The sequence below is a fragment of the Acomys russatus genome, chromosome 11, assembly GCF_903995435.1.
Source record: "Acomys russatus chromosome 11, mAcoRus1.1, whole genome shotgun sequence".
Classification (NCBI taxonomy): domain Eukaryota; kingdom Metazoa; phylum Chordata; class Mammalia; order Rodentia; family Muridae; genus Acomys; species Acomys russatus.
The window spans coordinates 54,278,698-54,302,088 of NC_067147.1; the positions used below are offsets into that span (position 1 = coordinate 54,278,698).

Here is a 23,391-nt window from a genome sequence, read left to right on the forward strand (position 1 = left end):
GCCTAAATGTGGGAGGTCAGGCTAGGGTGGGACTTGGGGGTTATCTGAGGTGCAGGGAAGCTTGTAAAAAAAAAAAAAAATGGAGCCGGGCATGGTGGCACACACCTTTAATCCTAGCAGAGGCAGGCGGATCGCCATTGAGTTCCAGGCCAGCCTGGTCTACAGAGAGAGTCCAGAACAGCCAAGGCTATGCAGAGAAACCCTGTCTGGAGGGAAAAAAAAGAAAAAAATGGGGCTGGCCCAGCCATGACAGTACCAAGTGGGGGTAAGGAAGGGGGCAACAGCCTCACACAGAAGTGCCCAATGGTAAGACACCCCAGGGGGCAGGAAGTAATTCTCTCTAGATGATTCTTTCAACTTTCTGTAATTCTGCAATTACTCCAAAGTAAAAATAACACTACGGTCAGTGGAAACTGGCCCAAGCAGTAACACGCCTAGCCGCACACAGACCGAGGGATGTTGGAGCAGGCTACTGAGAATGCTGGCTAGAATGTGACCTTCTTAGCCCTCCGTGGCTCCAGAGCAGCAGAACCGAACAGGCTGTTCCTACGGAGGCACAGGCTTTGGAATGCTGAGGTCATGCAGAAGCTGAAGGCCTGACACAGCCCTAGGGTCCTGCTGCACTTGGCGCTGATGTCTTCCCTCGCTTCACTGGGCTTTCTGCACAGGCTGACGCTTACTCCCTGGAGGCACAAAGACCGGCCCAGAAACAGGCAGCAACCAGACAGACCCGGGCAGCATCCATGATGAGGACAAGGTGTGGCTGCTTCCAGGCATCCCATACTACCAGTTGTCACAGCATCAGCCGCAGCCCTCGCCCTATGAAGGAAGGAGAGAGGGCCCAGCAAGCATTGCTAAAGAGTGACAGGAACAACAGCCATACTGGGGCAGGACGTCTCAGCCCCAGCTTCTTTACCCCCAGAGAACTGGGGTTTGGAACAGGTGCCAGGATGACTGGGTCCAGAGCAGGCGAAGCTCCACTGCACAGCCAATAACCCTCATCTACAGCTTACTCTCAAGGATGCGCACCATGTTTAAAATAAATCCTGAAACACAGTTGAGACCTAAACTGATCACCATTGACCAGGGGAGGGACTAGAGAGACCGGAAGGAAAAGAGCAGCAGTAGCCTCAGCCCAGGACCAGTGTTTCCTAGCACGAGAGATAAAGATATTGTCACCAGGCCCCAGGGAGAGGGACAAGTGCTAGTACTCCGTAGTAGTCAGCTTTTTAGTACTGTGACAAAATAGCTGAGATAAGCAGCACCTGGGAGGCTGAGGCAAGAAGACTGCTGTGAGCTCAAGGTCAGCGTGGACCACAGCAAGACCATGTTTCAGGAAAAAAAAAAAAAAAAAAAAAAGAACGATTTTAAAAAGGAAGTGGGCTGGCGAGCTCAGGCAGTAGAAGTGCTTGCTGTGCAAGCCTGAAGACCTGAGTTCAAACCCCAGGCCCTACAGCAGACAGCAATAGTAAACTCCCTCAGTTGTCATATGACTCCAAACATATGAGGTGGCTCATGTGCTTGGACTTGTGCACATACATACACACATATTGTAATACAGACCAATAAGAACACATAAAATTAAAATTTAAAAAGGAGGAAGGGCCAGGGAAGGTGGGAAGAACTACCCTAAGTCCAGGTTGTACGTCTGTTCCACGGCCTGGAGTCCTAGACTGCAGAAGAGGAGAAAGTGAGTTGAACGTAAGTATTCACCGCTCTCTGCTTCCTGACTGTGAGCAGAGGCATAGGCTCAAGAAGGCCCCTGGGTAGCAATGAGCCAGGAAAACCCTACAGAGTCACTGGGGTTGCCAAGGCCCTAAAAAGATGGCATCTCCATGTAGAGTTTGGGAAATACACACGGCAAGGGCATCTGAAGGGAGACAGCCAGATCACAGGCAGAGCCTGACCATAGGACAGGAGCTTCTAATAGCACGGTAACATCTACACACAGCACACACAAGCCTTTCCACTTCTTGTCCACCCGCCAAAACTTTATCTCAAAACCTACAGTTGCCCTCTAGCCTAGCTGCTGATGGATGACGTGAGTGAGGAGCAAAAAAACTCAGCAGGACACTGGCAGTAAAGCTCCACAAACAGCAAATATGCTGGGAACTTAAAATAGCCCAGCCACTTGGTCCACAGAAGTAGGCTTAGAAACAGCACCCCACATGCTCAGACAACATGTACTCCTGCCCGTCCTCCCCAGGCAGGAATGTCCTCCCAGGCAAGCAAGTGTCCAAACCACAGCCCACCAAGGAGAGGGTAGATGCCCCTGGAGAGGCAAACAGCCTTCAGAGTCCTGCACCCCATCACAACACTGGTGGTAGGCACAGGGTTCCCACCCCTCGGAGGTTTTTGAAGCAGCTGGCGACAACTTATAAGGACAGAAGAGCTCCTGGGTCTTCTGGTCCTGAACAGGAGCCATCAGGCCATCTCACCAGCACTGGAAAGAAAGGCAGCCTCACTGAAGCCACCCGCCACCATCTGAGATGGCCTGGGACAAAGCACAGTGGTGATACTCCAGGTACCCACAGGTCAAAGGACCAGGTGGGTCCTGAACAGACCAGGAGCATGTGGGAGGTCCCATGCAAACACAGGTGGACAGTTAACATGACCAGGCTTAGCAGGTCATCTCAAGGAAGGCTGGGGTGTTTCTGCTGATGCTTCTGTTATGAGTTACTTTTCAGACAACTCCAGGTAGAGTTGGCCCTAACGGTCACGTCTCTGCACCAGGGCAGCAACAGTCCATAGGGTTGGCTCCATACTTAAGAGAGCCAGGCCTCACGACTGACCATGCCAGGCCCAAGAGCCCTATACACCAGATCCTGTTTCCTGGGGCCTAGGGAGGCAAAGCCCTCTACAGTCCTGGCCTTCAACACCACCACAGATGTGCAACCCCTGCTGGGTCCAGCACAGAGCACAGGAAGCACACAGGCCGGAGGCTGGCTGGTGAGCCCACACCCACATCTACCGCATGTTCTGCTACTGTGCGTAAACAGTTCCTAAGGCCTTAAACCCAACAGGCACCTCTAGGCTGATGGAGGTGTGGCCTGTCATGCTGTTGGAACATGTTGCAGTCACTATCACAGGTGCAGCCTTGCTTTGTTTCCAACTTAGGCCAGCCTCTATACTCAAGCTCTGAAAAGATAATCGGATAAACCAAAGCTGCAGGAGGGACGTGGCAATAGGTAGGCTAGAGCCCGGCCCCAGTCGGCTCCCTGCTGGCACATACCAACACTTCCGCATCACACTCCACAACTAAGGGACCCAAGAAATGTCACTGGAAGGGACACACAGAAAGTCACTGCACCATGTCTGCCAACCGTGATTTGGTGTCTCAATATTTGTCCATCAGTAGGTCAGCCTAGCACCCCACAAGGGAGCGCTTTCAGCGCCCTCCCACAGCCTGGCAGGCAGCACGCACACAACACTGCAGCCAAGGGCAGCTCATGCTGTGACTTGCTTCTAGAGCTTGGTCTGTAATTCACTGGGGTGCGCACATGCTACACCTGGGAGCTGAGTGGAACAGCGAAGAGTGTATCCTATGGGCTCTGTCAGAGCCCTGACTTCACAGCCGCCTCTTAAACAAATTCCCAAAGAACTCTTATCCTCCTGGGGGTCTGTACACAGTGGCTTTCAACAGGTCCTCTGCCCTAGGACCTAAGGGACTGAGGCTTTGCTGCCCTCTGCTGACCAGAGTGAGAGTGCACTGAGGACTGGCACTGACAGAAGGGGAAGCTACAAGGTCACATTCACTTACTCTGCTCAGCATAGGGGAGGTCAGGTGTCTAAAAAGATGTAGCCACTGGGCTCAGGAACCTGTCCCACAACGCCTAAGACCATGTGTGTGCACTTTGGGTTTCCTGCACTGTAGCTTTGCAGCCACATCGCCCAGCCTAGGGCTCCTAATGACCTGTTTCCCCAACAACTCCCGGTGGCCTTCACATCCAGCTGCATGCTGACCATGGGCAATGTTGTTCCCACATATCTCACAGCCTTCATTCTAGGAGCCCCTGCCCGACCCTGGCTCCTCTGCCCACATCTCAGAGCTAGAGTCCAGATGATGGTCTGGAAATGGATTTGGGCTTATTTTCTGCAATGTTCCAGTGTGCAGAGACAAGAGAACTGGACATAGCGTGTGAACATGTGCTTGTGGGCTGTCAGCTTCATGGCCAAGGTCAGTAGAGGCAGGTGCCAGACAGCACACTGTGACCATCTGCTAGGCAGTGTCACGCCCAGGCTCCCTGCACCACATCAAGCTGACTACACACCAGGTAACACACCCTGTGAAGGATGAGGTGGGAGAAAGAGTGCTCGGTGGCATCTGCCACACCTTCAACCCCTGCCAAAAGAGCAGGCAGGGGAGTCGCAAACCACTTCACATGGGGGGTTCAGGGTGCCACAGGGAAGACCCTCTAGCCCATAGGACAAAGATGAGTTTATTGGCCAGGGGGTGGGGAGGCAAGCGGTGGAGACACATAGGTCAGGAGCCCCATAGCATAGCTGCAGAGCCCAACACCTCCCAGAAGGCAGAGATCTTGTCTGCCTCAGGAAGGCAAGCTCAGGGGAACAGGAAGGGAGCTAGCTTCCAAGGCACCAAAAGAAAGATGAGAGATGCCACCAGCAAAGCAGTCACAGGGACAAAGGCCCTACCACCTCCTGGGTGGTACACAGCGGGGCAGCCTCTGTGTGCACAGTGGTCATGGCAGATGTCTATCCTCCTTAGGGCCATGCCAGTTATAGCCACCTCAGCTCCCGGGCCGGAAGTACGGAGCTATTTCTGACTTAGTCCTGGGCAAGGATGAGACATGGGGCAAGAGGTGTTGCAATGACGCATGCAGAAAAGCACCGGCAGGCACTGCTTGTGCCTCTGAAACCAGCAGGTCACTGAGCAGACTGTGGGGGCAGATGAAGTCTTGGGTAAGTGTGTGTTGTTGACATGGGCACAGCCATGTCAAGGAGCCCAAGGCCTCAGAGCCATAGAAATGACAAAGTCTTCTGGTCCAAGTACAGTGTTTATCATCGACGAGTGTGGGCAAGAACTACCAGCTATAGCTTCCACCTCCCAGATGACTGCAATGTGAGACTGCTCCCCTACAGAGACCCCCCGCTATGCTAGATAGATTGGTGTCTGACACAAGCTAGAGTTGGCAGAGGAGGGAGCCTCAAATGAGAAAACGCCTCCATAAGATCCGTCTGTAGACAACCCTGTAGGGTACTTTCTTATTACTGATTGATAAGGGAGGGCCCAGCCCATTGTAGGCAGTACCATCCCCGGGCTAGTGGTCCTGGGTTCAACAAGAAAGCAGGTTGAGCAAGCCAGTAAGCAGCACCCTTCCATGGCGTCAGCATCAGCTCCTGCCTCCAGGTTCCGGCCCTCTTTGAGTTCCTGCCTGGCTTTTCCCAATGAACTGCAACACTAAGTGAAATAAACCCTTTCCTCCCCAAGCTATTTGGTCATAGTGTTTCACCATAGCAATAGACACCCTAAGACACCTGAGTTCCCAGGTTGCCTGGGTGTCCTCCATCAGAGCAAGCACAGCCAGCCAGAGGTTTCCTCTGTGTGTGTCTGTCCTTTCTTCCATCCTGCACTGCCCCAGTGAGGTTTTTAGGACCAAGTCATGCAGGACACAGCAAGAGACTGAGTCATGGACTCAGCTCTCTTCGTGCCCTATGCCCACTTTGACACAAGCCAGGGCCCCCTGCACCTGCCTGCTTTAGGGTCTAAACTGGGCAGGAGCAGAAGTGACCAGCACCAAGAACACAAAAGGTACCAGCCAGCCAGAAGAGTCATGTGGAGAGGGGTCTGAGATGAGACCTGGGAAGCTGGGAGACCCAGGCTTTGACAGTCTCAGCCAGGTGGCAATAAGCTGAAGCACCAGTTGTCCTTTCCTGGGGTTGTCACTACACATGGGGCTGTCCCTGAAGGGACTGCAGACACTGCTGTGCCCCTACAAGCTGCTATCGGGCAGAGAAAGAGCCAGGGCTGCCCCACGTCATCAGGACCCTCTGTGCAGTCTAACAGTTGCCTACGTCTTCCCTCCAGTTAACTGATGCCGTATGTGGGACTCGGGGCTAGAGTAACAACTGGAGACACAGTCAGTCAGAAGGGCCCCAAGGAGGTAGGGGCTGGTTAGATAAGTGATATATACAGCAAGGAAACTGCAAAGGAGAGTCCCTGGAGGTGTCTCAGAGACCACCCCCAAGGGACTAAGGTTGGCTATAGACTGGACAAGTCCTGCCCTCAGGAGCACCTTCTCCTGGGCACTCTGTGCCCCCAAACACACGCACTGAGGCAAGACTCATAGGCACGGAGAACCAGGGCTACTCCTTGGCTAGAGCTATTCATGGTCCAAGCTATCTCCATCCCCCAAAGCCATCTCCATCTCACATTAACACTCTAGTCCCTATGACCCTCTCAAAGAGGCAGGACATGGGAAACACACACAACTAAAGAGACCAAAGGCCACTCTAGAAAGGTTGTGAACTCAGATGTGACTATTCGTCCCTTATCTGAGGTTTTATGCACATAGATTTTTAAAAATTTTCTAAAACATCATTTGAAGGATTCAATCAGGTACGATTAACTGTTAAGTTAACTCTTTTGAGAAAGTACTGCTATCAAGTGGTGGCAGGTAAGAGACAGGATGACCGGTAGCTCTAGGACCATCCAAACAACAGGGCTTAACGGAGATGGTAACAGGAAAAGAACAAGACAGAGTTGAAGGAGGCATTGCCATGGTAAGGCCTGATGGCCAACCAAGGTCTTCAGGGTACAGTTGGCAGTAAGGGGACCCATAGCTCAGCTGAAACCAGGGAACATCTCACTGTCCCTAAGAAGGACATACCAACTCCTCTGGAGAGGTCTAGCCTGGTCACCTTGCTGGTCACCTGGCCTCAGGAAACGCTGGTTCCTGGATACCTGGACCTTTCTGGATACGGTAGCCTAAATCTGCCACTATTTTATATATCCTAGGACTGGTGGTGCACGCCTATGACACCAGCACTCAGGAGGCAGAAGCAGGCAGATCTCTGTGAGTTCAAGGCCAGCCTGGTCTACATAGTAAGTTCCGGGACAGCCAGGACTACATAAAGAGACACAGTCTCCAAAAAAAAAAAAAAATAGCCAATGGTAGCCAGGTGTGGTAGTGCATGCCTTTAAGAGGCAGAGACAGGCTAGCCTGGTCTACAGAGCAAGTTCCAGGACAGCCAGTTCTACTGAGAGAAACCTTATCTTGAGGAGAATAAAAAAAAAAAAAGAAAGAAAGAAAGAGAAAGAAAAAGAATGCCTACAGTCACAATACTTATCAACAACAATTGGGACTGGTTATCTGGCAGTCACAGAGCCTGCTTGTAGTCTGGCTCACTGTCAATATACAGGCATGGCATCACTTTTATAGGTAAAGTTATCTACTGTCTGAGTGCTGGAAAACTTATGAATGAAATGCCAAGCAGGCTGGTCTTCCTTCAGAAGTACTTAGTGCATGAGTGTCAAGGGCAGGCATTGGTACCTGGAGCTACTCAGCACCATTCTTTCTACTTCAGTGTATTTTATTTTTTTTCTGTAAAAGTAACACCTCATTTTGTTTTGCTTTCAAACAGGGTCTTTCTTTTTTTTTTTTTTTTTGGTTTTTCGAGACAGGGTTTCCTCTGTGTAGCCCTGGCTGTTCTGGAACTAACTCTGTAGACCAGGCTGGCCTCAAACTCAGAGATCTGCTTATCTCTGCCTCCCTTGGGATTAAAGGCGTGCACCACTACTGCCTGGCAAGACAGGGTCTTTCTACATAGCCTTATCTGTCCTAGAATTCAGTAATGTAGTCCAGGCTGGCCTCAAATGTAAATCTCCCTGCCTCTGCCTCCCAAGCGCTAGGATTAAAGGTGTGCACCAAAACATCTGGCCTGACATCTTTTTTAAAGCACAGGCTAGCCCACGGGCAATAGTCAGGTTGCCTTCTTACTTCTCCAAAGGCAGGAACTCACCTTTCTTTAGAGACACCACACTCTTCTGGTCCAGTTCCAGCCGTTGCACCAAGGCACTAGGGTCTATCTGCGTCCTGGCGAAGATGTCATTGTGAACTAATGTCCAGGCCTGAGTCCCAAAGAGAGAAGAGAGAGGGCGACATCAGGCTGACCTTTGGTTTCAGAGTCACACCGTGAGAAGACACGAAGGCAAAAACCCTCTACTTCTCAGCCAAAGAGGCCCTGGGAGCATAGCTGTGTCTCTGTTCCCAGATCAGGCCTACCCCCAGGCTGCTCCTTCCTGGGCCTATCACACTTGGAACAATCAGAGCAGCTGGGTCTACCAGAAAGTAGAGCAGAGGCCACCAGCACAGGGACAGAGCAGGGCCTCCTTGTGACCATGCAGCTCCAGAAGCAGCTCTGAGGAAGGACACCACTGTTGCTTGCAACTGTATGCGCACGCTGTCCCGGGAGTGAACAGAGGGAATCCTCTATGTACTGGTCCTGGGCCACCTGGGAGGCTCAAAGATAGGAATACCAACCATGTTGCCTTCCAGTAGAGAGGCAAAGACACGGCTGGCCCAAGGGCCTTAAGAATAATCTCTGGGGCCGGGCGGTGGTGGCACACGCCTTGAATCCCAGACTTGAGAGGCAGAGGCAGGGAGATCTCTGTGAGTTCGAGGTCAGCCTGGTCTACAAAGGGAATCCCGGACAGCCAAAGCTACACAGAGAAACCCTGTCTCCAAAAAAAAAAAAAAAAAGGAATAATCTCTGAGCTGGGCATGGTGGTGCACGCCTTTAATTCCATCACTTGGGAGGCACAGGCAGGAAGATCGCTGTGAGTTCAAGGCCAGCTTGGTCAACAAAATGAGTCCAGGACAGCCAAGGCTACACAGAGAAACCCTGTCTCAAAACCCAAAACAACAACAACAAAATAATTTCTGTCAACACATGGTTTAAGCTTAAGCTTAGCAAATTTAAAGAAAAATGGGGGAAATGAGACACCAGAGACTACACAGCAACGAGAGGGTGTAAGAAGAGATGGAAAGAACTCTCAAACAGTTTAGCCACACCAACAAATAAAAGCTGGGTACGGTGGGCTACAGCCTGGGGTACAAAGACAGTGAAAAGCCAGCCCGAACCATAGCACTATAGTGAAACCCTGTCTCCAAAAAACAGCATAAAATAGCCAGGTAAGGTGGTGCACGCCTGTAATCCCAGCACTAAAGGTGGCAGAGGCAAGTGGATCTCTGTGAATTTGAGGCCAGCCTGGTCTACAAAGTGAGTCCAGGACAGCCAAGGCTCCACAGAGACCCTGTCTCAGAAAATAAAAGAAGGAAAAGGAGGAGGAAGAAGAAATGAATAAATAAATCTCATCTAGCTGGGCATGGGCCACATTTCTTTAACCTCAGGGCTTGGGAGGCAGTGGCAGGCCAATCTCTTGTGAATTTGAGGCCAGCCTTGTCTACATAGTAAGTACCAGGACAGCCAGGGCTACATGGAGAGACCCTGTCTCAAAAACACACCAAAGAAGGAAGGAAGGAAATAAGGAAGGAAGGATGGATGGATAGATGGATGGATGGACCTCAACTAGGGGCTGGAGTACTGGGTGGCTCAGTGGTTAAAAGCACTTGTTCTTGCAAAGGGCATATGTTTGGGTCCCAGAACACATCGGTGGCTCACAACCATCCCTAACTCTAGTTCCAGGGGACCCATGCTCTCTCTGGTCTCGCCCACATGTGATTTATGCATACATGCACTTAAAACATACCCATAAAATAAAATATTTTTTAAAAGCCTCATCTGTCAAATGAAATTGTGTCAGCTTTACAGGTGTGTGATACACGGCACGCAGTAAATGCTTGAAAAACACGCTTTAGCATTACTGATGGAAAGCCACTGCCCCCCACGACCCAATAATGGCCCCTCTGCTGCGCCTATGTACACCAGTAAACACTGCCGGGCAGCTGAAGGAGGCGCACCAGGCAAAGAATGTGGCCTATGGGTGGCTATTACCGTGCTGACAAGACCGTGCTGGGTGAAAGAACCCAACACAAGTGACCACAATCTTCTCCATTCTCTCGGACCGTCCAGAGCAGGAGCCAAAAGTATATTTCTGGTCGCAGGTATGGGTGGGTGGGGCCGTGGAAGGCGGTAAAGAGAAAGTGCTCCTTTTCAGGACACTTAACCTCAGGAATGTTACTCAAAGCCCGGTGCGATTTTTTAAAAGAAGAGTTTTTGCTAGTACCCTGAGGTGTGGTGGGATGCTCACCGTCCTCAGCGATGGAGCGCTTCTGGAGCCCCACACTTCAAACGAGATGGCACACCGGCTAAAGGACCCTAACTAGAGCGACCGGAACCCAAACAGAGGAGGCAGCACTGAAACCCGGACAGTGTGAAACCCCCTGCCCTGCGGAGACCCCAGCCACGCAGGACTCCTGCTCGGTGGAGACCCCAGACATGCTGGGCCACTATTCTACGGACACTCTAGATCTGAGGAGAACCCAGTTCTTCAGGGCCCATGCTCTCCCGAGATCCCCTTCAGCAGGGACCTGTCCCTGTCCCACCCCCAACCCCCGCACCTCACCTTTACCCCGGCTCCGCCCGCCGAGGCTTGTGGAAGGGCCGGCTCCAAGGCGCAGGGCACAGGGCCGGGTGCAGCCTCCCCATCGGGCCTCACGGCCGCCCGGTGCACGCGAGCCCGCAGCGCCCTCACTTTCCCCATCTTCGCAGGAGGTTTCCGCTGGGTAGCAGAGTTGCCGCACTAGAGGAAGCACCTCCCGGAAGTGCTCCCGGCGGGGCGGAAATAGAAGCCAACCGCGTGGTGGGTCTGCGTTCCGCCGATCACCGGAAGTGCCTCCAGTAACGCGTGCGCGATTGCGGTGCTTAGGCTGAGGACTGCAGCTACAGACTTCAAAGTTCGCCTATGTGGCTGCTACGGGACCCTTGGTCTTGCAAAGAGCCAGAAAAATTAAAATGACAGAAGCCTCGGGTACATATTACGTGAAATGCCATGTGTCTATGGGACAAACCTGGGGCAGAGGATGAAGACAGGTTCATGCCAGGCCTTAGCCAAGTGGCCAGTTACCAATGGGGTCTCTACTTGTGCAATATCCTCAAAACAGGTCCTGGGAGTTGGACTTTAGTCGTCCACGTAAACGGGCACCAGGTACCAGGTAGCGAATGTCTTAGAGGCCCGCACAGTCGGCTCTGTGCCCAGCAGTACACCTAGTACGGTATTGCATAGGGAAAGCAAGGCAAGGATGAGAAGTGACTCCAAATGTTCATCAAAATGACACCTGTAGAATAAAATACAAAACAAAATGAGCTATAGCTAGGGGCCACAAAGGAAAGCTGGACCCAGGTACAGCCAGGGCAGTGGCCTTCCTCTCCTGGATGCCAGGACGTTGCAGAGAGAGAGAGAGACTGACAGACAGACAGACAGACAGAAAGTCTGAAGTAGAGCAGAGCAAGCCAGGGAAACGGAGCCAGTAAGCATTGTTCCTCTGTGGTGTCTCTTCAGCTCCTGCCTCTAGCTTCCTGCTTGAGCTCCTGCCCTGACGATAAACTCTAACCTCTAAGATGGAATGAGCACTTTCCTCCTCAAGTTGGCTTTGATACTTACCATGGCAACAGGAAGCAAACCAGAACGGTGCGGGAGCTTGCAGGATGTGCTCACCGCTCCATTTCTCCTCCGGGCCTGGGGTGAGGGTGTTACCTGGGCATGAACAAATGTCTTGGAAGGGGTGAGTGGCTTCTGTGGCCTTCCTATACCCTTTGAAGGGCCCAGCTACAAGCTTGCTTTGTGGGGTGACTTGGGAATAATGTCCATTGAACTTTTCACAACCTAGCTTATCTCCCTAGAAAACCTGGTAGCCAGATCCACCCTGAAAGCTAGCCTTTTCTTTTACCTAAGGCAGCCCCCCCCCCCCTTCCTAAGTGGTCTCTCCTTCCCAGCCCTCAGCAGGGTTCGAATCCTGTGCTCTAGGTTGTACAATGGGCCCCCGGGGAGGATGAGCTGTTTAGGACTAGTTCCAGGGGTTAGGAATCACAGTCTTTGTCCCAAGGAATGCAGGAGCTGTCAAGGGGGAGCTAGTTGGTTAATTCTTTGGGCTCTTCTACTCTTTTTTTTTTTCGTCGCTTGAGGGCGCTCGCGTCCCGCTTTCCCCTGGCTCTGCCTAGCCCCGCTCCTCAGGCCCTGGAACCGTACCACGCTCCAAGTCCCCTAGATGGTGCCAAGCTTGGCGGTTGAGTGTGGGTGTGAACTACCACTCGCAAGCACGTCCATTGGTACAGCTACTGGTACAGCTACTGGGGTAACACTGTACCACCACGCCTGGCCAGGGACACACAGCTGCTGATCCCGCAGCAATCAGCGGGGTGGCCCAGATCAGCCCGCCGCCGTCTCCCTCCCCAGCCCCACTGCCACCTCTGCCAAACTTTTCTCCGGAAGGAGGGTCCCCTTGAGCCTCCCACGGAAGTGGCCGGGTTTGCTGGGTAGGAACCTAGGTCTGCCTTGCCTCGAGTGACTTGTCAAGGCCTGAGTTTCCCAAGCCTCAATTTCCCCATTTCTATAGTGGAGAGGAAGGCGGGGAGAGGAGGGGCGGGGGACGGGGAGGGAGGGTGAAAACTGCGAGTAAGATGAGAGGGAGGAAGTGCCTGCTGGCCCCTTGTAGCTGTAGCTGGTAGATTCCAAAGGCTGAGCAGAGAAGAGACCCATGGGCCCAATTGGGTGTTGCCCTATAAAGGACAAGCACCAAACCACAGAACGGAAGTACCCAGTACCTCTGAGGCCAGCACCTTCTGGTGACTGAACTGACAGTTCAGAGTCCTAATTCTGGCTCTGATTTTGCATGCGTGGTCAGTGCTCTTGGCAATGGGGCAGGGAAGTAGCCTTCTCTCCTTCACACCTTCCTGGGGAGGAGTTGCTTGCTAAACCACCAAGGCTGTCAAGGCACCAAAGGACACAGAACTATTTCCCGGCAGTTCCTGAATTCTAGTGATCAGAGGAGAGTTGAGAAAGGGCGGGCTTGAGTGTTCTTGTGCCATGGGCTTTACCGGCCAGTCCTGTAGGAATACTGACTCCACTGATTTTTCTGAAATAGTCTAATTGGGCACCAGGATGGCCTTGAACTCAGAGGTCTGTAGGCTCAATTTTCTTAACCAATATATTTTATTACAACTTATTAACCAAGCGTACATCACTTATAACCCGACTAACCAAACCAATAGGAAAAGAGGATTAAGGAACACAATAACAGAACATAAGGATATCATCTCTGAGGAGCGATTCTCCTGGTGTCATCCGCAGGATTTCTTCTGCTGGAACCTGGAGTAGCCAGAACCCAGAACCTCAGCAGGATCCGGAGCCCAGAAGCCTTCCCTCGAGCGATTCTCTCTAGGAGGGTCTAGAAGTGGAGCAAAGGACAGCCGAAATTATCCCAAGTCTCCAAAAAGCCCCGCCTCCAGTTTTGGGCTCCTTTATATATCTCCTCCCAGAGTCTGTTCATGGGATCTTTTCAGCTGGCAACAATCAAGCTCCTGCACGAGGTGGTTGGTCTTCTAGTGGATTAACCTCACCTGTTCTCTCACGAGACCGTTCTGATCCCGCACTTGGGATCCACCAGTCTCTGCCTCCTGAGTGCTGGTGTCAAAGGTATGTACCACAACCAGCTTACCTATTATTCTTCCCCATCCCACCCCGCCACTGAGACAGGGTTTCTCTGTGTAGCCTTGGCTGTCTTGGACTCGCTTTGTAGACCAGGATGGCCTCGAACTCACAGTGATCTGCTTGCCTCTGCCTCCCGGGTGCTGGGATTAAAGGCATGTGTCACCACCGCCCGGCTCCTATTATTCTTTATACTCTATTTCTCGGAGCCTGTTGGCCAGTCCCTCTCAGAGCTAACCTACCTAACACTAGGTAATGCCTAACACTAGGGAAACACATGAAAGTGGGGTGGCATTTTGAGTTGAACCTTTCAGTGTTAAAAAGGGTGGGCGGGCAGGAAATGGGCTTAGGGACAATACCAGTGGGTTCAAAGATCTGAGAGGTGGCTAGATTTGACAGGAGCCCAGAGTGGGATGTAACGCAAGTACGGGCTGCATCCCAAAGGCCATCCTGGTGTCCAGAGCAGGGATGGTGTGAGAAATAGTGTCTTTATGGTATTTGTCGCTCAGACTCTAAAGCTACGCCTTCTTTAGGGACCGGGAGGGGGGCAGGAGGGGGCTGCTTCTCTTATCAAGGCCTCCAAACTCCAGGTCTTCCCCCATGTTGCCCTCACCCTGCCCTCTTGTCCTCTTTTCTTGGGAAAGGCCAAGATCTGACCACGCCACATCCCTGGGCTTGACGGTAGAATGACTCGACTCCTTCCATGACAAAAGAAGCTCACACAGATTCAGAAAGATTAGGAAGAAATGTCTGTGTCGGTGCAGATGAAACTGTTAGCAAACTACTCGGGGCTACTGAGGTCATGGACTCCAAGAGAACCTTCTAGACCAATATAATTCCTTCCTACATTCTAAAACATATCCTTATACCCACAAATAAGTGTACTCTCATCCTTCACCAAAGAATCTTCTTTACATATATATATGTATCTATATGTGTGTATATACATATATATGTATCTGTGTGCCCCGGCCCACGGGGTTTTCAAACGGAGACCCTGGGAAGGGGTGTGTGAGTGGGATAGGACAGGAGACACAAGAAACAGGAGGCAAGTCTGGATTCTGATCAAACCTCATTTATTGAAAAATTTCACAGGGTTTTTATAGGCACGGGAGCATGGGTATTTGCGTAAGCAAGGGTTGCTATGGATACCTAACCATGAAATGCTCCGGCAGGTGTCTACCTTTACAGCTGCTACAATCACAGAAGGGGGAGACAGTCCAGAGAGAGAGGGAAGTTGTAAAAGATCTGATTAGTCCGGAAAAAGTTCTCATAACTGCTGCTCATGGGCAGCTGGACTTTATCTGATTTTACCAGTAGACTTATTGGAAAAGCTAGTTTATAGCCAGAAAGGAGTAGCTCTTACTATGAGCTCAGGGGTCTTAAAATGACTGTCCCCCACATCTGTACATATATATACATATATATAACAATAATAAGGGAAAAGAGGCTATCAATTTTAGAGGGAAGATGGCGAATAGCATGTTAGGGATTGATGGAATTATATTTTAATTTAAAATTAAATATTACAATAAAAAACATTTTTTTTTTTTTGGTTCAAATGAAGACTTTTCACTCCACAAACAAAAATCAAAGGTAATTTCATCAGACTCCACAGCCACTGACCTCATCGGTACCTTTCCCCCACACGTACACAGTGTGAGAGATGGACCCAGGTGCCTCACACATCCCTAACCATATACTCTACCCCTGAGCTGCACCCCAGGGCTCCATTTTGATTACTTACATCCTCACATGTACTGAACATCTGCTGTGAGCGGGCCTTTTGCAGGACTTTGTCACATGGCCTCAATTGTCCTCAAACACTGGCAGCTAAGGGAAACTGAGGCTTAGAGAAGAAAAGACATGGAGTGTCTCATAAGGGTCTGATCACATGTTTATAGGCCATGCTGTGCCCTGTTGCTACCTCAACTGGCATGACCCCCAAAGAGACAGAGAGGAGCAGAGAAAAAGGACCCAGGGAGACATGCTTGCAGAAAGCAGGGGAGAATGTGTTTGCTTTGATGAGTGGAGCCCAGTCCCTCAGCGCTGACTCTCCTGAGGATGCCAAGCAGCTCTGTTCAGACATTAGTGGAAACCACACACTGAGAAGGAAGCAGCAGTTTGGTAAGACTTGGAAGGAGAAGTGACACAGGCTGAGGGCAAGCAGAGATCTAAGCCAGGTGGGGCCTAGGTTGGGGCTAGGAACCTCCTGTCTGACCTATGAATCTCTGACAGTCCCACAAATCAGCATGGCCCTTGCACTGGAGCAGATTTGACTAGTGCAAAGGTATTTTGGCCTACATGTTTTGGTAATGAACATGTTGGTTCCTCCTCTTTCCTCCAACCCACATAGTCCTGTATTACAGCTTGGTTTTTAATCAATTGTTTTTACAACTTATTTTTTTGGTTTGTTGAGACACGGTTTCTCTGTGTAGCCCTGGATGTCCTAGACTCACTTTGTAGACCAGGCAGGCTGTCCTCTAATTCCCAGAGATCCACCTGCCTCTGGGCACCACCACTGCCTTCCTTCAATCTAAACTGTTTTGTTGTTTTGATCACATAAATGTTGTTCAGTGCTGAGCTAAACTGTAATTACATTTTTTTGTGTACGACTTTCTGGCTTTCCTCCAGAGTTGATAATTGCTTAATATTTTGCCTTGCTCAACCTCTTCTGACTCAGAGCCATGCTTTCTCTGGTAGGTCTGTAAAATGACTCTCAGAATAATTTCCACATAGTCTAGCCTGTTGATTAGTCCCTCTAAGGAGAGCTAGGAATTTGGGTCTAGCAGCCCTATGAGGACCAAAGTCCTGCCGCTCTTTTCCAGACAAAGTTTCTCCGTGTAGCCTTGGCTGCCCTGGACTCACTTTGTAGACCAGGCTGGCCTTGAACTCACAGACATCTGCCTGCCTCTGCCTCCCAAGTGCTGGGAGTAAAGGCGTGAGCCACCACGCCTGGCTAGTCCTGCCGTTCTTGAATACTGTGGCATCGTTTAGTGAATCAAGAAAGCAAGACTTTGGCTTCTTCAGCTCCTTTCCACAAAGACAAAGAAGACAAAGGAGAAAGAGGCCCATCTTGGGGAAAGTGGTTGGGGTGAGGAGCCATTGTGGTCAAGACTGGGAGGGATGGTTACAACCCTGCTTCTCCCGGCCTTCCTGCGCTCACACCCGGCTGCCCTGTACTGGAAGAGCTGGGATTTCCCTTGTGCCTGTTTGTGTGGTTCAAAAAGACCGAGGGAAGAAAGAGCCCAGAGCACACTGCACGCTGCCCACTGGCTTCCTGTGCCACAACTCGCCTACTGCGGCTCTAGCCTGCCTCTTCCTCTGGCCCACCTTCGTCCTCCTCTTCCTCCTCCTCTGCCCCCTCTGCCTCCCACCCTGCCCCTGGCTCACCGCAGAGTGGGCCAGAGCTAAATCTGCTCTGCAGAAGAAAGTCTCTCTGGGAAGGAGCCAAAAAGAGGCAGATGGGGGCAGGGCATGAAAAGACCAGAGTTGGGCCTAAGGGAAACTTGAACAGATCAGGTGGGAGGCATAGGGAGGCTCAGAGCTGGGGCAGTCTGGGAGCATTCTGGGAGCTTTTCAGGGTATCCAAAGAACAAAGTGTACTGTGTTTCAGTTCTTCCTCCTTGCTCTCTGCTGGCATTGGGCCCCCGGTGTGGGCAGGCTTTCTGGTACCTATCTGCAGATCCCATCCCTCACCGACCTCTCCCATTGACCCTCCTCAATGTTAAGTGCAACACCACGTCCCAGAATCCTCCTTATCACAAAGGGCTGCCAGCGTCATAGCGGTAACTGGTTATAGTGGGGCTCGGGAAGGAAGCCACACATGGCCGTGCTTGCAGCTTGCATGGGAAGAGAAAAGAACACTCACATTCCCAGTCTTCTGAGTCTCCCCACCCTCTTCTTTCCTTCTGTTTTTGTTTGTTTGTTTAAGTCGGAACCTGATATAGCTAAGGATGGTCTTGAACTTCTGACCCTCCTGCCTTCCACTTCCAAGTACTGGGATTACAGGCATGTAACACCACCCCTGGGGCAATGCTGGGGTTTGAACCCAAGGCTTCATGGATGCTAGCCAAGCACTGTACCCACTAATCTATAACTCTTCTCTCTGTCTTGCTTCCTGCTTACCCTTGCCTGCCAGGCTTGATTTATATTCTGGGTCCCCAACCACTCCGTGTCGTGACGTGCTTGCCTCTTAACACAACACAGTGTTCTTGTAGGGCCAATTGCTTGCTCTCTGTACCAGGGAGAGCTCTCACCCACCCTTGATGAGTTTAATCCCCTATAGGTATGGGTGAAAGAGACACAAATGAAACTGCTGGGCCTACAAGAAGGGAAGCAGCTGACTCCCAGAATACAACTCCTGTCCTGCCCACTCCTCCAACCTCAGGGCCTGGCTCCTGCCTGGACCACTTGAGGAAGCATACAGTACTGCAGCTCAGCACGTCTATACAATGGAAGCCTGGTCTTGCTCTCAGGGACCACACTGCCCTCCCAACTTGGACCAACTATAACCAAAAAAGCCCAGTAGCTTGCCACTAGCTGCTTAGGCCTTGTGCCCAGCTGGTCATCTCTGGCCTCTACCAGGAAGCTGGTAGTTTCCTGCTCCTCCCGGACCATGCTTTCCTCTAGGCATGGGCATGTTTGGGGTTTTAGATGAATTGCTTCCTGTACCTGGGGAATTTAGATGAATTCCTTGCTAGAATTTCACATTAAAAAAAAGAAGTGTGAATTGGCTTTGATTTCCAGCTTTGAGGGCAGGCAGCATATCAAATAGACAGATAAGGAGGAAGGAAAGTTAGATGACTCCAGGGCTCCGGGTGCTGGTCTTCCCTAGTGTACCCCTGTATTGGAACTCTGTGGGAAGTCAGAAGGGAGGTGGGGAGAAAAAAGGTGCACACACACACACACACACACACACACACACACACACACACACACACACACACCCCAACAACAACAACAAGAAGGCATCTGAGCATCTAGCAGCGGGGGGCTGGGGAGGTGGTGGTGATGGGGGTGGGGGAGGTAGAAGGGACGGGGGAGGTGTCTCCCCTATTGTGTCGTTATTGCTGAGTTCCCACTCATAGCTTGTTCCCTCCAGTCCTGCCCAGCCATCCATACTAGGCTCTCAAAATCAAGTTGCTCTCTCTTCTTCATCCAACTGCTGCAGGGTCCCTGCCTTGTCTCAATGGCTTCATGCCCTCACCCGGACTCCCACACAACATGTTTCCCTGGTCTTTTCTTTTCCTTTTATTTATTTATTTATTTATTTATTTATTTATTTATTTATTTATTTTTGGTTCTTTTTTTTTTTTTTTTTTTTTAAGACAGGGTCTCTCTGTGTAGCCCTGGCTGCCTTGAACTCGCTTTGTAAACCAGGCTGGCCTTGAACTCACAGCCACCTGCCTGCCTCTGCCTCTTGGAGCGCTGGGATTACAGGCATGTGCCACCATGCCCAGCTTTGCTCCCATGTTCTTTAAGCCCTCATTGGCTGTCAGGAGCTTCGCTTGGTTCAGCTCCTTCGAATCTCCCACATATGCCAGCCAACCGTCCCTGCCCTCAACCCTGGATGGTTCAGCAAGTCAGTCTCATTTCCCCATGGCTCCTAAGTAAACCTTTTCTGCACTTTCCTTCTTAATCTTCCTGCATTGCCACATTTAGGGCTGCCTTCACATTGAAAGTAAAAGAGTCAGGTCTTGTTCTGAAATCCCACCTGCCGGTATCTGTCTTGATTTTGGTGCCATGAGCCATTGGCACTTTGTATGGTTATTGAGGTGGCTGAACTGAGCTCTGTGGCTTAGAATTCTGTTTTCTGTTGTTCTCTCCTGTTTCCCATTTTTTCTTCTTTTCCTTCTTTAGTGTGAATATTGACAAGGCTACATTTTGTTCAGGAATTGTCTCTTGACGGTTTCTGTATAGACGGGATGGCTAGTGTTTACTGTCAAGTTGGCAGGGTTTAGAATCATTTTGGAGACAGACTCCCCAGGTGTATGAGTTACTTCTGTTGTGGTGAGAAGGAAAAAAAAAACCACCATGACCAAAGTACCTTGTAGAAGGAGAAGTTTGTTTGGGCTTACAACTCAATGAGACAATCCATAATGCTGGGGAGGCATGGGAGCATGGGGCTGGAGCAGGAAGCTGAGAGACCATGTGTCAACTGCAAGCACAGAGCAGAGAGCAAACTGAAAATGGGGCAAGGCTACTCCTCACCCTGTAATGCACTTCCTCCAGCAGGGCTCCACCTCCTAAGGGTTCCATAACCTCCCAAGCCAGGAACTAACCAGGAACCAACTGTTCACATATGTGAGCCTGTGGGTGACTGGAGTGGGGTAGGGGATGGGGTCATTTTCATCACCACAGTGGGTCTGGGAGTGACTTTTCAGACTAAGTTAGCTGAGGGGGAGAGACCCAACCTCCATCCCATGAGCTAGAATCCTGGACTGAATAAAAAGGAAAGCGATGAGCTGAGCACAAGCCTCTGTCTGTGCTTCCTGACTATGGATGCAACACGGCCAGCAGACTCACACTCCTGCTCCAACTGGTCATGACAGAAAGTGTCCCCTCTTAAACTGTAAGCCAAGACAAAAGGTGCTCTTTAATCCTAGCAGCTGACAGCAGAGGTGGCCAGATCTCTGAGTTTGAGACCAGAGAGAGTACCAGGACAGTCAGACCTACACAGAGAAAGCCTGTCTCAAAAACCCAAAACAAACAAACAAAACAAAACCCTGTAAACAAAATAGCTTTAAGTAGCTATTTGCCAGGCATTTTATCAGAGTAATGAGAAAAGCAACTCATACAATAAATAAGGTTGTTCTTATTTATTTTAATTAATTATTTTTTGGTTTGGGTTTTGGTTTTCGAGACAGAGTTTCTCTATGTAGCCTTGGCCATCCTGGACTCAGTTTGTAGACCAGGCTGGCCTTGAACTCACAGCGATCCGCCTGCCTCTGCCTCCCGAGTGCTGGGATTAAAGGCGTGTGCCAGCACACCTGGCCTTGAGATCAACCTTTAGCTTCCCCATAGATCTGAGAAACAAGAGGTGGTGTGTGTGTGTGTGTGTGTGTGTGTGTGTGTGTGTGTGTGTGTGTGTGTGTGTGTGTGTGTGTGTTGAGTAATAGTCCATCATGTGTATGGACCATATTTTTTTTACCCATTCATACATCAAAGGACTCCAAGTTTGGTTCTGTTTTGGGCTAATATGGACAGTGCACACTAATTTCCTACCACTGTGATATCTACCCAGTGGACAGCATCTCATATGTTAGTTCTTTTTGTGGGTTTTTGAGGAAGTTCTATCTGGTTCTCCATAATAGACATGTTAATGGGCACCCCTACCAGAAGCTCATAGGAGCCTCTCACTGTGTCTGCCACTCTTTGCCCTGTAGTAGCCGTTCCGCTGAGTCGGGAGAACCTCTCTTGTGACTCTGATTTGCATTTCCCCTGTGACATAGGGATGGTTAGTATATTTTCACATTTGTTGCCTATTTGTACATTCCCTTTCAAGAAACAATGATCAGGGCTGGAGAGATGGCTCAGAGGATAAGAGCACTAACTGTCCTGAGTTCAATTCCCAGCACCCACATGGTGGCTCACAACCATCTATAATGTGATCTTACACCCTCTTCCAGGCTACAGGTGTACATGCAGGCAAAACACTCTATACATAATAATAAATACAATAAATAATTTTTTTTTGGTTTTTCAAGACAGGGTTTCTCTGTGTAGCCTTGGCTGTCCTGGACTCGCTTTGTAGACCAGGCTGGCCTCAAACTCACAGCAATCCACCTGCCTCTGCTGGGATTAAAGGCGTGTGCCACCATGCCCAGATAAATACATAAATCTTGAAGAAGAAGAAGAAGAAGAAGAAGAAGAAGAAGAAGAAGAAGAAGAAGAAGAAGAAGAAGAAGAAGAAGAAGAAGAAGAAGAAGAAGAAGAAGCGATGATCAGATTATTTGCATAGAATTAAAATGGATTTATTTCTCTTTTTTTTTTTTTTTTTTTTTTTTTTTTTTTGCTATGAAACTTGCCTGAGAAGAAACTCACCATGTGCCTTTAAAAAACAAAAACAAAAACAAAACAAAAAACAAACTCAAAAATCTTGTATGTGCATATACACACAAGCATGTTCTGGAGGAGGGCAGAAAAGGGCCTTAGATCCCTTGAGGCTAGAGTTACAGATGTGGCGGGTGTGAGCTGCCTAATGTGGGTGCTGAGAGACAAACTACAGCCCTCTGCAAGAGCCCACAGGGCCCTTAACCACAGAACTCTCTCCCCACCCCCTCACAGGTTTGAGACCCACCACGTGACTGTGACCAGTGTTGTAATCCCATCTTTAGTCCATCCTGTAGGCCTGCTGTGTTTCTCGCTCTGTTGGCTTTCTCTCCAGCTTCGCAGTGTTCTGGACTTTTCCTTTCATGTTCTCCCTGGCAGTTTATGTAGACTTCCTGGAGATTTGTGTATCTTGGACTACACTGAGGCTTGCTTTGTGGCCCAGTAATTGATCTCACATGTTTTAACATTGCTCTGTGCAATTTAGAGAGAGCATTCCTTTTAACATTTCACAGCACAGCCTCCATTTTATTTGACCAGTCTGCTTCTGAGTCACATGGATGATGGTTAATTTTGCTCTCATATAGAGTGGATTAAGAAATTCCCCAAACCAAAAAGAAAAAAAAAGCCGGGCGAGGTGGTGTATGCCTTTAATCCCAGCACTCGGGAGGCAGAGGCAGGCGGATCATTGTGAATTCAAGGCTAGCCTGGTCTATAAAGTGAGTCCAGGACAGCCAGGGATACACAGAGAAACCCTGTCTCAAAAAACCAAAAAAAAAAAAAAAAAGAAAAAGAAATTCCCCAAGACTTAGTGAGACATTCTTTGGGGTGTGTCTCTAAAGGTGCTTCTAGTAAGAGTTAACTGAAAACCCATCTTGAACATGGGCTGAACCATCCCATCAGCTGGGGTGGGATCCAACACCTTCATCAGACCTCTAGCTGGCTGGACGTGGTGGTGCACGCCTTTAATCCCAGCACTCAGGAGGTAGAGACAGAGAGATCTCTGTGAATTTGAAGCCAGCCTTGTTTACATAGGGAGTTCTAGGCCAGCTGGGGCTAAATAGAGAGAGAGATCCTGTCTCAAAACAACAAATTTAACTAATTAATTTAAAATTAAGATAAAGTTTAAAGTTATAACAAACCCTTTAAAAATCATTTATTTTTACTTTACATGCATTGGTGTTTTGCCTGCGTGTATGTCTGTGTGAAGGTGTCGGATCTTGGAGTTACAGACAGTTATAAGCTGCCATGTGGGTGCTGGGAATTGAACCCGGGTCCTCTTAACTGCTGAGCCATCTCTCCAGCCCCATAAGCCCTCTTTCTTTCAACACCCCACTGAGAACTACATTCCCTTCACTTTCTGATCTGCCCCATGAGAGCAAGCAACCCTGCCTCCATCCCCAACACACACCACAGACAGGAGCCTATCCTGTCACCAAGCCTTCCCCACCACGGTGATTCCTTATCCCCTATGAGTCAGAATGAATCCTCCCTCCCTTAAATTTCTCCTTGTCAGGTCTTTGGTTTCAATGAAGAATGACTTCAGACACCACGCTAAATATATCTACAGATCTAGCATGCTCCTGTGGAAGCCAGAAGTCAATATCAAGTGTCTTCCTCAATCTCACTCTATCTTATTTTTTGAGATAGGGTCTCTTTACTGCATAAGCTGGAGCTCACCAATTAGCTGGGCTGGATAGCCAGTGAGCCTC

The 23,391-nt window shown here is 50.0% G+C and overlaps 1 protein-coding gene across 1 annotated transcript in view; it reads right to left on the reverse strand.

The window, feature by feature from the left end:
• Slx9 (SLX9 ribosome biogenesis factor) overlaps positions 1–10,727 on the reverse strand; it is a 28,815-nt gene extending 18,088 nt beyond the window's left edge. The window contains exons 1-2 of the mRNA XM_051153293.1: positions 10,547–10,727; positions 7,981–8,089 (exon numbers count right to left, since the gene is read on the reverse strand). Of these exons, the coding sequence (XP_051009250.1) occupies positions 7,981–8,089; positions 10,547–10,684 (247 nt within the window). The 5' untranslated portion in view covers positions 10,685–10,727. The remainder of the gene's footprint in view (positions 1–7,980; positions 8,090–10,546) is intronic.
• Between the last annotated feature and the right edge of the window lie 12,664 nt (positions 10,728–23,391).